This window comes from Artibeus jamaicensis, unplaced genomic scaffold (genome assembly GCF_021234435.1).
Source record: "Artibeus jamaicensis isolate MK-2021 breed Jamaican fruit bat unplaced genomic scaffold, CSHL_Jam_final scaffold_847, whole genome shotgun sequence".
Lineage (NCBI taxonomy): Eukaryota > Metazoa > Chordata > Mammalia > Chiroptera > Phyllostomidae > Artibeus > Artibeus jamaicensis.
In genome coordinates, this window is record NW_026522057.1 from 28,568,265 (window position 1) to 28,584,660 (window position 16,396).

The window sequence follows — 16,396 nt, forward strand, 5'->3', positions numbered from 1 at the left end:
TGTGAGTTCCACAAGAGCCAAAGAAGCCATCTCCCTCCTGTGAATTGCTGAAATGCCAGTGCCCAATTTCCTGGGCATTGTCCTCAAACCTAAAGAGAAGCTGATGGACATGGGGCAGGGGGGGAGGATCTTGCAGGGTGTTTGTAAGAGGCGACTATACCAGGACTGCCAGGTAACACTGGGCACCAGCTGAAGTCAGATAGCATCACCTTTGAATTTCCCAAGCCTTTCCCCGATGACTCCTGACAGCCTAGGAAGGGTGCAGACAGGAAGATAAGGGAGACAACCAAACCGGGAATGGATGGAGCCAAAGGTCAAAGGATTATGCTATCACTGAGTGGCTGAGAAAACAGACTGGAATGGGACCCTAGCTGGGAGCAGACAGATTAGGATGGATTAACACGTAAAGACCAAGGACCTGAAGTCAAAAACAGCAGGGAGAACCAGTACCTCTGGCACCATGAGGGGATGGCATTACAGGACGAACGCTGAGTCCCAAAGGCACGAGTTCTGAATGGGAGATTTGGGGGGTGCGTGCTCCCTTGGGGTGGCAAGGTGTAAAATGGGGGAGGCCAGAGGCCACTAATCTATCCCTGCACTGCTGCCCTGTCCCCCGTCCCCCCCAAGGCTGCCTCTGGGGTGAGCTCTTCAGCCTCTCTGGGCGGCTACCTCAACAGGAGCAGCTGTGGCCCTTCCGGGCGGCTCGACCCTTCTGCAGTTACCGTCTTGGCTAAAGATGTCAGTGACGAATTACTGAAATGCTAAGGGAGGAAAGGACATCAAGGAAATCTAATTCTTGAGTGCCTGCAAATTCTCTTTTCTTCAGAGGTTTTTTTTTTCCTAACTCCTCTTCACAAGCTTCTCAGACCTCCTGCGGGGAAGGGAGATCAGCCTGTGAACGGCAACCGAGCACGAGACCCCAATCTGGGCACAGCGACAAAGAGCATGCTAAAGAGAACACAGGTGAGTTCTCCTCCTGAGTTACAGAGAAGGGGCGGGGACCGAAGCCAGCTGCAGAAGGCTCTCCTCGGCTCTCAGGAGCATTCCTCACAAAGAAGGGAAGGATTGAGGGGTCTCCAGGTGGAGTCACCAGATGTAGCAAATAAAAACACAGGCTGCCCGGTGAAATTTGAATTTCAGATAAACAATGAATTTTAGTATATGTATCTGCCCTGTGCAATATTAGTACCCTTACCCTAGTGATTATTCATCGTTTATTTGAAATTCAAATTTAACTGGGCATCTGGCAACCCAGGTTCTACATTTCGGAGGAAGGGCCCCAGCCCTGAAACAGAGCAAACTTCCAGAGCAGACACTTGGTCCCGGGGGCAGGGCACGGGGGGGGGGGCATAAGTGTTCTTCTGAACGTGAACGATGGTGGAGGTAAGTGTCCTTATACTTACTACTAGGCTAAGAGAATTGATGAGTTATATATACATATATAAAAGATACACATACATGTATATGTAGTTATAGAAATATATGACATAAGTATATTAGGCTTCGTTTTACAGCTGAGTTTCAAGTTGCTTTCTGGCTACGTCTGATAAGAACAAAACAAAGAGGCAAGGCAGTGAGTTAATGTGGAGAGTTTTGTCGGATGTCCTGGTACGGGCAGTCTGTCGGACATGAGCGTTTACGTATCAGTTCGTACCGCTCCAGATTTTCATTTTTCCCACCCTAGATTAAGATTTGGGAGGAAAGAAACCAAAAGAGCCAACGTCTGAAGTCACTGTCTTCTCAGGCGTGTGGTGTATCTAAGTTTATTTTCCACTCGTCACAACCACTCTCCAAATAACCATGGAACGAAATATCGTGGGCCCAAGAGAGGACAGATGCACAGCAGCCCTGAGTCACTATTTACTCCGTTGGGGTGGTGATAAAAACCAGGTCCTTCTCCATCAGAGAAACCGGGACCTGGGCGTTTGGAAACATATGTTCTGCTCCATTTATGGAATTCCTAGAGGCAATGTTTTCCAAAGCAGAAGAAGGATGGCAAAGAGCTCCTCTACCCAACTGAGCCTTGTGGCCCAATTACCGTCTACAAACCCAAGGAAAAAAGGAATGTCTCAACATTGTCATTTTTCCCCCAGCCTCTCTGTAAGAAGATGGCAGGAAATGCCATCATGCAGCCGAGCCCTAATCACTGCTCTTCAAAGGAGAAAAAAAAAAGGAAAGACCATTAAACAAAACTGCTGGAATAGCTAGCTGATGGAACATGAATATTTGAGAAAGCCATTGTGGGGAAGCCTCACACAGCTAAAGAAATAGCTCTTAATTTACAGCCTGGACTGATAGTCTGCTCCACACTGACTCAACGCTCCTGAATACCCCGTCTCAGCACACCTAAGTGTCTCAGGCGAAGAGACCGGTCAACCGGGAAGGGAGGGCACAGAGGTCCAGATGGCACAAATCTGGACAAAAACTAGAAGAGAAGAAATCCACTTCTCAAATCCACGGGCAGGTGTTGGAGGCTTCCCAGGAGGCCTGTTTAGGAAGGGCAACAGGGATGGTTCTAAAACTCATGGCTAGTTAAAGAACAACAAATGTTCCGGAGAAATAAGGGAGCACTGGTCCAGGTCATCAGGAACCAAACAGGTGGCAAGAGCACGGGAGCCCCATGATCCACCCTCTCTTGATAACTGCATCATTTTGAAGACATTTAAATTATTTAGGTGATTGTAACCAAGACATTTTTAATAATGCACCAAACAGCAGGCACCAGGTTGAAATCAATTAGGCTCCATCGCTAAATTATAAGGTAGAAATTGACAAGAGAACGGCTCTGGGACAGGGGTTGTAGGTATACGTGCCTGCCAGAAACGATTATATTAGGAACCAAATGGGTATTGCCTCCTCATTTAAGCGGCAGAAAAACGGCCTGAAGCTTCTAAATATAGGCAATAATAAAAAAGGAAACAAGGAGGCCCACCCTCCCATCAAGGTTCAATGCAGTCAAGACAAATGGGGAAGAACTATGGCGGCAGAACAAACCCCATTCTGGAGGAGTCCTGTGCAAGTGGAGCCTCGAGGAACCTCCGGCCCCGGTGGGCTCACAAGTCCACCCAGATCGGACTACCTGGGAACGGGGCACGCTCCACACTGGGGGCCTGTAGAGTAGACAGGGAGTTGTTGCAGGGGCCTTTCTCTGCGGCACCCAGGAGGTGACGACCACCGACTGTGGCTGCGAAGTCTCCCTTGCAGCCCAGGCACGCCCTTGGGCTTGCACGCCTGCTGGTCTGGAGCACACGAGCAGCACGCGGTGGGGGCCCGGCGCCGCATCCTGCCCTCGGCCGCAAGGGGGCGCAGGGCGCAGGCGCAGGCGCAGGGTCTCAGGCTCGGGCGGAGTCGGCAGAGAGACTCCGAGCCGCCAGGAGCCGCTCTGGTGCCGCCGAGCCAGCCCACGCCATGCGCCAGCCGATCGCCGGTCCCTCTTGAGCACCGCCTTGCCGGTTTAGCGGGGTGAAAGGTTGCGAAGATGGCGACGGCCTTGAGCGAAGAGGAGCTGGACAATGAAGACTATTACTCGTTGCTGAACGTGCGCAGGGAGGTGAGGCCTGCGGCGCAATACCGTCGGGGCTGAAGCCGGGCTCGGTCGTTCGGGAGGGCCGGACTGGCGGCGATTGCCCCGTTCCCACCACGGGTGGCCAGGGCAGGTGGGGAGGCCGCGTGACCCCGCCAGACGTGCACCAGCGCCGGCCGAGCGGGCGGCCCCTAGCGCCCAGACCCTCGTGCCCGGGGTGTCCTAGGCGGTCTCTGCTCCTGCTCTCGGCGACCACTGCTTCGCATGCGCTGGGTCCAGGCAAGGCCGGAGTCCTCATACCCACAGGAGGGCACAGGGTTCCCGTGGTGGAGATGGCAGTGGCGTTCCCAGGCCCCCAGGACCCGGTGCCACGCTCAGGTCACACACCTGCCCTGGCTGAGGGCATATGTCTACGTCCCCGACTGGCAGGATGGGAAACTGAGTATCGGGTATCAAGGTCAAAGCTATCAGGCGACCTCCCCAGGGGTCTGTCTGGCCTCTGAAGTGAGTCCAGACTCAAACGCATTAGTCTTGTGCCCTTCTTTCCTCTGGGCGGAAGGAAGTTGAAGGAAGAGCCTCCCGGACTTAAGCGCCAATTCTGAGGCTGCAGATAAGGACGAAGCTCTAAAGCCGGAAGCAAAGTGGTGCCCCAAGCACGGCCTCAGCGTGCATGTCTGTGTCCACACTCGTGCTTATACCCTGTTCTGTCTTTGAATAAAACATAGTAAGAGTCTCACACTGTGTCAGGTGTGTCAGTAGGGGTCAGGTACGTTTCCTTGTTGACTTGCCCAGTCGAGATCATCGTGAAGGACAGGAAGGCTTCCAAGGTCAGGTCAGAAAGTGGAATATTTATCTCTGAGCTGCTGGGGTCGATCTTCCCAGGCCTGCCAGGGAACTCCTAAGTCCAGCTCAGGTTTTCCAGTGATCAGAACTATCCAGATTTGGCTCTCCTAGGCAGAGTTGGTCAAGTCTGCGTAGTCAGTCATTGCTGGTCTGCATGGTATTTAATAGCTAACGTTTGGGGGTTTGGTTTTGTTTTGTTGCACTTTGTTTTTGAGTGCTCACTTGTGCAGGGCCACTGTGCTGAATGAACACTCTGTATTCATAGTATGTTATATCATTCAATCCTCAGGTCAGCCCTTAAGGTAGGTGTTATGATAGTTCTTGATTTATGGCTGAGGAAACTGAGGCAACCACTCAGAAGTGCAGGAGCCTGAATTCAGCCTGGGCAGGCTGATTCGAGAGCCCCAGCCCTCGAACCTCTCTGCTGTCACCCTGGCTTACCCGTCCTGAGTCGACGGAGCTACTGCTTCTGGTACCGTGTTCTTCAGCACCTCACATAACCTCTCAATCATGTTAGCAAACATTTACTGTAAAAATGTCTAATGAATTATTTCTGAGAATTGGAATTCATGTTAAGGCTGCCATAGGGCACCTGGAGGATTTCATAACTAATCAGTAATAAGGTTTTGGGTGAATCACTTTGGCCTTGGGTTTCTTTCCCTTTCAGTGAAGTTACAGGGTCTGGTGGAGGTAAGGCCTGCTTGAGTGTGGTGGAAAGGGTAATAATATGGGTGTAATAATTTATAGTTTTAATTTGAATATTTCACCTAAAGTAGAATATGGTGTGCTTGAGTGTGATATTGTCACATTACAGAATTACATGCTTTTGATTTTGTAATAAAAAGGGGCTGTTATTTGTGCTGGACCCTGTACTCGGCTAGTTTTCTTACGTTCTTAGGAGCAGAGCAGTAAATGAAACTGGCTTTTCTGAAACCAGCCTTTCTTATCACTTCTTTACAGTTAGTCTGGGTTGTCAGTAATAGAGCAGCCACCGACCCGTTTACCAGACTTACTGAATCTTAGCTGCAAAGTATCAAAAAGGTCTATAATAATAGGCTTAGCCAGAGTCCTCGGTAAACATTTGTGAAAAGCGTCCCTCGAAGCTGCTGGAATCTGGGGAGTTGTCATTGTTACTGGACTGATTGATGGGTGAGAGCCAAAGGGTTATTTCTTTAAGAAATTGTTCTGTTGTTCCCAGTGAGTGAAGGCACTTCCCATATGTACGGCTATAAGTGAAATCCCTGTAAACATGTCCTCTTGCAAAGTGTCGACTTTGTCAGAAAAGCTCTGTAAAGGGTGTGCTGTGCAGGTTTCTCCGGATTCTGAAAGGGAAGCTCTAAAGGCGACCAGATCTTTTTACTGGGATTTGTGTGTGTGTGTGAAATCAGAAAGTAACCAGAAGTTAAAACACCGTTTAGCTGAAGAATGAGAGAAAAAGTAGAGGGAATCTTACATGTGTGCTCAAAGGCGGGTAATAGTCCCTGTTCATACATTTGCTGTCAGTTCTACAGCTTGTTGCCCTTTCCGCATAGCTGGAGGAGGTCAGATCCTCTTCCCACTAATACGTCAGACCGCCTTCAAAAGACTGTCTTTCAAACTCAGTGTTCAGGGATTTCTAGAAATCCCTGAAATCTCAAATGGAATCTCAAATGGAAGCAACTTGATACAAAACTAGCAAATTGTATTTAAAAATTAGAGTCAGAATACAGAGTTACAATTGGAGTAATTAGAAACATCAAAAATCGGCTTAGGAATCTCCCTTTCTAGCCCTGGCCAGTGTGGCTCAGTTGTTTAGAGCCTCCTTCAGGAGCCAAAGGGTCGCAGGTTCCATTCCACGTTGCAGCACATGCCTGGGTTGCAGATTTGGTAGTCAGTCGATGTTTCTCTTCCTCCTTCCTCTCTTTCTAAAATCAACAGGTATGTCCTTGGGTGAAGAGTTAAAAAAAATTCCCAGGTTTTAAATTTTAAAATGTCCCCTGAAATCATGTCCCAGATAGTAAAGCAGGCAGGCAGCTAGACAGGACCACCTAATTCTGCTATAAAGAAGACTTGCCTGATCTTTAATGATTCCCTGTCTCTAGTGTTCTTCTGGATTTCTTGTTTACAGAGCAGAGCCACTGGCTGCCCCACATGGAGGGGAGGAGGGGTTTTTTGTCATCACCTGGGCACACCGAAACCTGTCCATCTCTGTCGTTGCGTGGTTAGATGCATCACAGGTGCCTAAAATCTACCTGAGCTGAGATTTCTGAGACAGGCTTCCCAAAATGTATTTGGAAAAAGGATTCCTGAACAGTAAATCAGAGTAAAGTCTTCTTGATCTTTATATGTTTTTTAGAGATTTTTTAAAAATATATTTTATTGATTATGCCATTACAGTTCTATTCCCCCTCTTCATTCCCCTCCACCCTGTGTTTTTTAGACATTTTCATTGGTACTTTTCAAACCTAATTTATTCCTAAATAATTGATAGTTCCTGCTTTTTTCAATGTTGAATTACCTTCGAGAGTTTCAGTTTGCACCTGTCATTCAGCAGGACTGATACCTGGTTTTAAGGTCTCTGATCCCAACCTATTTAGTCTTGAAGGCACCAGTCTCCTTTTAAAGTTTTAAACAAACAAAAAAACAGAGTTAAGTAAAAAAAAATACACTTAAGTCATAGGTTTTCTTCTTGTGGTACTTGTGTGACGGTCCGTGTTCAGTGATCTTCATTGACAGCCATGAAACTACAGTCGTCACCTGCCAGTAGAAGGTTTTCCCAAAGTCCCTGCACTTGCATTCCTTCCCTGGTACAGGGCCCATCGTTCTTTCCACAGTCTTTGGTTGCCTGGGTTTCCCTAGCTTCAGCCCCCACTGAAGAGTGGGGGCTGCCTATTGGAGGAAAGGGTCACTTCACAAATTGACCCAACCCCCGCCCCAGGCCGCAAGGGGTGGTCATCTGCAGAAAGGGAGTTCAGAGGGTCAGCTAAGCCCTGGGCACACTAGGGCCCTCCACAGCAGGGAGGTGCTGTGTGTGTGTTCCCTCGTGGCTTATCTAACCTCACGATGGGTCTTAAGGAGCCATGCAGAGACAGCTGTGAGAAAGCCTTTGAGTTTCCCATCCACAACGTTATCTTCAGAGTTTCACATTTAAACCATGACTGGGGTTAAACTGCACGGGGCTAGCGTTGAGCCTTGGTTGTTCAAAAACCTGACTTACCCAGATGATCACATTCTTGCAAGGGAAGAGGCCAGGGGCCTTGGTCACTAGGAGCACAAGTTTCAGCCCACACTGCCATTTGGATGACCTTGAACACGTCCTTGCAAAGTCTCCACTGAATGATGTGCCACAGTCCACAGAGCTGTTGAGAGCCCGAGGAAACTATACTAGAGCACCAGGGCCGGCCAGGCCTGCCTGGGAACCCGTTTTACCAGTCTGGGAGACCCGTGCCTCTAGGCCGTGTAGTTGGACCACTTTGCCTTTTCTCTGACATTGAAGTGCCGGCTAACGTGGAATAATGTGTTGAGCACTTTCTGTGGCTGGGGTGCTCTGTGCTGGAGTATTGCAGTGAAGTGAGGGGGTAACAGAATGCCTCGTGGAAGCAGATATTCAGATAATATTTATTGTTGTTTCTTGAATTTCGATAAGCATGAGGTTTTGCTGAATTTAAAAAGCTGTGCATGCCCATAGACAACAGCGGCACGCTTCCTCCTGGCCAGACTTGCTGCCTGTCTTGTGTGCTGATGAAAAACGTAGTGCCAGAGCCCAGGGTGAGCACTAGGTTATGGCTTCCCAAAGCTTTCTTTGCTCTTTCTGTTCAAAATCCCAAGTTGTTTTGGGAGGGTTGTTTTTCTTTTCAAAAGACAGTTATCTCTCTGAACTCTGCTTCCTGCACAGGCATGAGTTTGACTTGGAGGGCACAGGGGAGGAGTTCCCAGAACTTGGGGCTCACTGACTGTGGGAGCAGGGGGCAGGCACAGTCCCTGAAGGGTCTGGGCGAAGGCAGAGTGGGACCCAAAGGAATAGCTGTGAGCCGTCGGCTCTGACGGGGCAGGCGGGGAGGGGAGGACCTGACCAGAGGCCAAGGTCCTGCCAGCCAGTGACAACAAGACTGGGCGCTGCCACTGGCCAGGAGCGCGCCAGGCCCAGTCCAGGGAGGCATCCGGTGGTCTTGACTCGGGGCGGGGAGGGTCCTGTCAGGATACTCAGCTAGTGACACCAATAGCTCAGCGTTATCAGCAAGCACCATGCGGATAAATTTGAAAATGTGTTTTCTTTAATGAACTGTAAGCTAGTTACTACCTTTCTGCTTTGGGCATTTCAGTCAATTGCTTCCTGAAAGTTTAATGCTTTAGTTGTGCATTATCTGCCAAAATACCTTTCTTTTCTTTTTGCTTCCTTACCGAGAATTCAATTGAAGGCTTTTATAGCTGCTGTGGGTTCAGTAATAAAACGATGGAGAAGAAAATGTGGGGCCCACAAGCAGCGCGTTTTGCTGTCTCCGGAATTTTAGTTTACTTTTTATTAAATGTTCTTTTTTTTTTTACTTTTAATCCCCACCTGAGGACATTTTTTCATTGCTTTTTAGAGAGAGGGGGAAAGGGAGAAAGAGAGGGAAACATCCATCAGTTGCCTTTTTGTACCTGTCAAAATGAGCTCGGACTGGGGACCAAACCTGCAACCCAGGCACGTGTCCTGACCGGGAATTGAACCCTAGACCTTTCGGTTTGCAGGGCGACACCCAGCCCACCCAGCCACACTGGCCAGGGCTTAATTTTTTATTTTAATTTTCTTGTATATTTTATTTATGTCCTGCCTTGTTCAAGAAAGGATTTAAGACAACTAACAGATGAATGAATCAAATAGCAGAAGTGTTTAAAAGGGTCACAAAAGAGAAAAGACCACTGGGAATCTTGCTGCTCTGTTACCGCCGTCACAGTGCACACAGCGGCCAGACCCTGCTCCTCTGAAGAGGCTCAGAGCTCAGAGTGGACCCTCCCCCGGGCGAGAACCTGCCAATTGGATCCTGTTTGGATCTCAGCCCTGCACACCCTGAGTGCACAGTGTTCCCTCCTTGGCTTGCAGGAGCCAGAACATCCCTCAGTAGTAGAATGCAGCAGACCTCAACCGCAAGAAGTCTGTGCGAGTGGGCAGGGTATAACAGATGGACGCGGACGAGAGAAAGTATAAGGTCAGGCTTTTAGGGGGAAAATAAGCCAAGCTCTGGATGTGAAGATGGGATCCGAACCATTCATTTTGACCCAGAACGGAACCTGAGCTCATTTCTCTAAGATACTGGCCTTTTTAAAAAAAACTGTTGTGTCTCAAGGGCACCAGATAAATATGCACACAACCGGGAAGAGAAATGAAACAAAATTGTACAGTGGTAGGAAAATATTTCCTAAGCCCTTGGAATGACCTCCAACCAGGAATCAGAATGTCTGCAGCTCCGGCCCAGCCATACGTGCCCTGGCAGGGGCAGGAGTCACCCTCTTCCCCAGAAACCTTGAATGTCACGTGGGCCCAGCCTTTCTTTTTAGTGTTTAGAGTTCTGTGGGTGCTGGTTGCCTAATACATTTTGGAACTTATTTGCCTTATGGGGGTTAATGGGTTCTGTAAATTTTGTCATCTTTTTCCTGACTTCCGGCCAAAGATTATTCCTAGTTGGAGAAACTTGGAGTTCACTTGTTTGATCAGTCTTCGTTTTGCTTTTTCCAACTCATCCATGATGTGATTGTTTCTCTCTTAAGCCCACGTCTCTAAAGTGAAGAGTCTGAAAGTGGCCGCCAGAAGGCCAGCTCCCCAAATATGTGAAATGCAGTGTGTCCACCCGGCAGTGTGGCGTTGCTCGGAAGTGCTGGAGAGGGACAGCTGGAACCCCCAGCCCAGTGCCTGCATGTTAGGCACCTGCGAACTGTCGTTGGTGATCTTGGCAAAGGCCAGAGATGGCCGTGGAGCTTGGAAACTTGTCATCGGCTTAAACAGCAAGGCCCTTGAAGTCGGTGTGAGTTTGACTTTCTAGTGGCCTGGTCTGGGGCAAGTTACTTCACCTCCCTGGGCCTATTTCTTTATCTGTAAAATCCAGACAGTAAGTTTATTGTCATGGGACCACTGGGAGAATTAAACAGGAATGCGTGTGTAATGGGCACATTATTGTGGAGATTACACAGCAGTATGTTTTTATTATTACTGTGAGCCTAAAAATTAATAAAGAATGCTCTTGTCAACTTGTTGGAGCCCTTTGCCTGAGAGACACTTTGTAAATATCTGGTCCCTCTCTGTAGGTTGCCTGTCACTCTCCTGAAGCCACCTGTTGTCTGGACTGAAGTTCAGTTTGAGCCAAGTTGCCACATAACTCATTTCTAGCCAGCTTTTGGGTCAGGGGTTCATCCTCAGGTAAACTCCCCCATCATAGACATGTCATGGAAGATGGTCACTATTTTTACCTATAAAATGGCGGTTCTGGTACCAACCTTAAGACACACTGTGACTATTAAAATGCTGAATGAGGACCTCTCCTGGGTGGCCTTTGTTAGCTGTGAATCTGTATGGACGCATTCACAGCACCACTGAAATCCAGTTCAGCTCCTGTGCTGCCCTGCTGTTCCTCCTTCACCACTTGGCCAGGTGCTCACCCTCTGTCTCCCTATCTGCCCAGGTTCAGGCCTCACCAGCACAGCTCCCTCTGCCTTGCTTTCACCCAGCGTCCTGGTCTGCCTCCTGGGCATTGTGCTGAGGCGCTCCGATTCACTGCTCCAAAGCCTGACTGCCTTCCGCTTCTCCTGAACCCAAGGGTCCGAGCCGGAAGCTGGAATGCCTGTTGCTTTCTCTTCTCCGTGTCCTGTGGGCCACTCAGTCGGGAACCCTCTTGCTCCAGCCTACTCCTTCCTTTGCCTTTTTGACTTCCAGGCTGCCGCCCCGCCCGCATCCCCACAGCCCTGCATTTCTGCGGTAGTTTTCTTCTGTTCCCTGTGGTTTTGATTTTTGTCAGTTTTACTCAAGCTGTACAGTTAATATTAACAAACCATCCTGATCATATGCTTTCCCTACCCAGAAACCTTTTGTGCCTCCCTGTTGTCTGTTGGCTAAGGGTCAAACTCTCAGCTCCTTTTTTAAACCTCTGTACAGTAGATGTTTTATATACTCTCAACCTGCTCCAAGATGGTGTTCTGCCTTCTTCCATGTAAGCTCCATGTGGTCAGACAGTGGCCGTCTGGTTCGCTGTTAGACCCCCGAGCACAGCGTGGTACAACGTACTGATGTTTACTGAATGAATGAGCCCGTAGATTGATTTCTGGCCTCCTTCCTGTCTACATATATTGCTTTCTTTAGGGCATTTGTTTCCCCAGAAAATGCCCCAGCCTGTCTTGGATGCCTTAGCAAATCAAAATCCATGTCTTGCATTCCCATTTAGATCCACCACCTCCAGGAAGTTTCCTTTGCATTCTGACTGCCCTGATCTAATGTCCACACCAGTAGGGTTTCTTTTGTATTGTTCATTTGAACTTGTGTGTGAGTTTTTAGGGGAAACACTCACACACACACCCCTAGTTTGTGATGTCCTTGTGGGCAGGGACTAATTCCTTTCTTTTGTACCTCCTGCCACACTTAGGCCATGTTGACATTCCACAAATGTTTTGCAATTCTTGCCTTGCCTTGGGGTGTTTTATGTTGTGGTTGTGGAATCCGTTGTGTTCTTGAGGATCACATTGCAATTCTGGCAACAGATCATTCTGGGGGAACTCATTGAAGTCACTGAAAGTTCATCAATTATCAGTTTGGAAAAATCTGAATTTTTCCCTTTTAGAAGTTGTTTAAAGTCAGGTACAAGAGTAAGACAGCAAAATCAGACACATGCCTTTGGGCCAGACCCCAGGTAAACTGAGGCCTTGCGGGGCCTGTCCTCCTCCAGTCCTGCAGACAGCAACCGCGCCCCCCCCCCAGTAGTTCTACACCATGAATGGTATTTGCAGGAGCGAGTAAGTTTCGGGTGCATCAGGTTTATTCGTGTCCAGTTATTGCTTTTGTCTGTTGAATAGGGCGGAACTGTTGCCGTCGCCCTGGTGTAGCCTCACCAGAAGGAAATCCTGCTTCCTTGAAACGCTGCCTGCACGGACGGCTCAGGCCGAGCGAGCTGCTTCCGCTTCCGCCGGTGCAGCCGTGCGGAGGGCGGGGCCGCCGTGCGGAGGGCTGGGCCTCCCCCCTTCGCTGGGGTCTGTTGCGCTGTGCGGGTGCGGTCCACGGGTGGAAGCTTATTTGCACGCCCCTGAAGGGCTTCGGTGAAGAGGGTGATGGTTGCGTCGGTCAGGGAAAGTGGCGGCGGAGGCAGCAGGGCTGCAGTACGCGAAGCTCCAGACTGTGTGGCGGGGACCTTTACAGACGAAGGAGGGCGAAGGGTGTTCGTCCCAGGCTGCTCGGTGGCCGCGTTTCGGCGCCTGGCGAGCAGGTGGCCGGGCTCCCGTACAATCAGTGTCCTCCCAGGGTGCCAGGTGCTCTTGGGCGCCCGTGGAAACGTCTTACTCAGCACAAAGCACCGTGCTCTCTGGGTGGTGATTAGCTCTGAAATCCGGTTTCTTCTTCAATTCCATGAGTACTGAGTATCATTAAAAATTACAGGTTTTTATTAGCTGATACATCTATTTCAGTCAGATTTTCCTGGAACATATGGATGGTAATGAGTCTTCGATTCGATTCTGGTAATTAGGCGAACGTCCCCAAATCCAATTGAATATAGTTTTTGGAGACTTAGTTGCTAAAACGCCGCAGTATAGAGACAGCCTGGAAGTTCGAGCTTTTGAAATGACAGGCTTCAGCCACGGAAGTCCGGGTGGCTGTCCTTTCCCCGCAGTGTCAGTAGGAGGGTGTCGCTTGCGTGCTCGGTCTGGTCTTCCAAGTGCTGAGGGGGGCGCTGTGCCCACCCAGTCCACGGTGGGCCCGCACCCCTGGCCCCCTAGTGGCCGCACGCGGCCCCGCGACCAGCTGCAGCCAGTGCTGTGACTGGAATGTGCGTCGCCCTCAGGCCAAGGCGTGTCAGTGCCACTGTGCGCCCACGGGTCTCCGGCAGCCTGGGACCTGAGGACACGGCCCAGCAGGTGACTCGCTGACTTGAGGTGGGCGTGTAACGTGAGGGAGAGATGAACCTTTGGAATTGTTGGGTGGCTCGCTACTGCCGGGTCCCACCACCCAGCAGCCCCCAGACTGTCCGCCCTCGGACCCCGTGACAGCCTTAAGTTCCCGTGGGCCCCTGAGAGCTTTACTTCACATGGGTTATAGCTCACGGTGTTTAATGAGAAAGGAAACTGGATAGCTGATGAAATATTGTGAAACAGGACACAAAGTATACTTCTTGTATGTCCGTATAATAAGCACAAGGAAGACTTAAGGATTTAAAAATAGCTATATATTGAAAAACAATGAATGTGTACAGATGTAGATTATATACAGGTACCATAGCAGATATAATGAGAGATAGCTGGTAAGTACATAGTAAAATAACTGAGAGCCCATTGAGTTAATCTCTGAAAACTCTCATATTTATACCCTGAAGTTATCCCTTAGAAATTTCTAGAAAACATAAGAATGAATAGGTACACACTCGGTTAACCATCAAAACAGTGATCACACCGTCATCACACATCATGCGGCCTCTTAAAATGAAGAAAGGGAAAAACCAGCTTAGTGTTACAGCCAACGTAGTTTTGACTGTGGACCCCATAAAAGGATCTCAGGGACTCCCCAGGGGGCCCACAGACACTTGAGAAGCTGTGACCTACCCTGTCCACAGGCCAAGGCCTGGTGCAGCCACATGCTCCCCGCAGCTGCAGCGGCGCTGTCAGGTGGGGCTGGGGGTCTGAGCAGAGGGCCTCCTCTTGCAGCCTGTCGTCCCGTTGACTCTGGAGAGGGTCTCCCGCACTCAAGTTCAAAGAAGAGAAAACGGAACAACTTCTTCAGTTGCTTAATTATTTAAGGGAAGTGAATATGATGAAATTGGAGTCAGGAGACATTTCTAAGCATGGCACACAAATCACAAAAGACACAATTGATAGCTTTGATTTTGTAAAAATGAGAAACTTCTGAGTTTGTTACAGGAAAAAAACTAAAACCTAAACAAAAAATCAAACACAAAGGACTCCGAGGAATCTATAATATATTTATTTGATAAGAGATTCATGTTTCTAATACATATAAAAAACTGGTGGAAATCAGAAAGATGAATGCCCCGGTAGGAAAGCAGCACAGAGGAAGCAAGTAGGTGGTTCCCGAAGCAGAACTGTGGTGTGTGGGAAAGGCCCACCCTCACCAGTAAACAAACCAATGCAATTTCAAAATGGGTACCCTTTGTTTTGGCTACCAGGTTGACAGGTTTTTCCTTTTTCTATAATTTTTTTTCATCCTCACCTGAGGACATTTTTTCATTGCTTTAGAGAGAAAGAGAGGGAGAGAACCATCAATGTGAGAGAGACCTCAGTCGAGTTGCCTCTCACAGGCGCCCCGACCAGGGACCAAACCCACAACCCCTCAGTTACTGGGCGACATTCCAACCAACCGAGCCACACCAGCCAGGGCGGGTTTTCCTTTTTCATGATGGTTCCTTCTCCGTGTTGGTGAGGTGAGATGTGTGGACTGCCTGTGCAGGAGATGGAGGGTTATTCTCTGAAGAAGTGAACCAGAGTCTTTACGGCCCAGACATAGGCACAGCAGAGGGTGAGAGGGGTACCGCAACCAAAGCAGGACATCCAGGGGTTCTCTGGGCGCTTCCTGGAGAAACCTATCACAGGAAAAAGACTGACCTATGAGGCTCCCAGGGCCCCTCCCAGGCTTCCCCCAGTTCTCTGACCACGGGCTGTTCGCACAGAGCTCCTAAATGGTGTCCTGGGTGACGTGGTCATGGAGGCCATGGGTGTTGAGGGAGGAAGGTTCTAGGGCCAGGTCCTGGGATCGCACGCACAACATGGGGAAACTGCAGGGTGAGGACAGGGTGGGGAGTCGGAGAACTCAGGTGTCCTCAGAGGGAGGGCATGTGTAAGAAGGAAGAACATGGTGACGCTTTGGAAGAGTTGTATTTAAAAGGAGCACCGGGAGGTTAAATATAACAAAAAATTCTATAGAAAGGCTGGAAGATAAAGGTAGGAAATTTCCAAAGAAGTAAATATTTTTAATTAGAAGATTAATTCTTATGTATTAAAGTAAAATGAAGGGGGAAGAAGTTACTCAAACAATTAATATGAGAAAATTACTTAGAATTAAAACATAGGAGAGTTCAAGCCAAGATGGAGGTGTAGGTGGAAACCTTTCGTTTCCTCACACAACCAAAAGGAGGATAACAACCAATCTAAGACCGGTAAACAACCAGAAGTAGCAGATGATCAAACTGCCTGGACCTCTGACAACCATGAAATAGTCAAGCAGACCAACCAGACTGGTAGGGGGCAGACTGGCAGACAGAACCACAGGGCAAGGCAGTGGGGTAAGGGGACCGGGCTGGCTGAACGGGAAACTGAGCCTCAGAGCTCACTGTGGGCTGAGGCTGGGGTTGCTGTGGTGGGAGACCTCCCATTCTCACTTGAGAGTCTGCTGGAAAGGGGGCTAGAGCTGAGCAGGTGAGCCACATTGTTCCCTCTCTGGCCCCTCCCCGACAGAGGGAGCCACAACACAGCAAAGAGGGTGTCCCCGCCCTAGTGAACACCTAAGGCTCCGCCCCTTACAACCTAATGGGTGCACTAAGACAAAGAAATGCCCAAATGAAAGAGCAGATCAGAACTCCAGTGAACTGAGCGACCAGGAGATAGCCATCCTATCTGATGCAGAGTTCCAAACACTGGTAATCAGGATGCTCACAGAACTGGTTGAGCTCAGTCACAAAATGAAGGAAGAAATGAAGGCTATATAAAGGAAAATATATAGGGAACCAATAGTGAAGGGAAGGAAATGGGGACTCAAACCAAGGATTGGGAGTTCCTGGGGGAGTGCCGTGTGGGAAAACATGGAATCGAGGAGCCGTTGGGTATTTCTGTACCACGAGGAGTACTAGCAGTCTTTGATAGAAGGAATTT

General features: G+C 49.2%; 1 protein-coding gene across 1 annotated transcript in view; it reads left to right on the top strand.

Annotated features, from left to right (window-relative positions):
- The first annotated feature begins 3,445 nt into the window (after positions 1-3,445).
- DNAJC11 (DnaJ heat shock protein family (Hsp40) member C11) overlaps positions 3,446-16,396 on the top strand; it is a 48,223-nt gene continuing 35,272 nt past the window's right edge. The window contains exon 1 of the mRNA XM_053660447.1: positions 3,446-3,550. Coding sequence (XP_053516422.1) covers positions 3,479-3,550 — 72 coding nt within the window. The 5' untranslated portion in view covers positions 3,446-3,478. The remainder of the gene's footprint in view (positions 3,551-16,396) is intronic.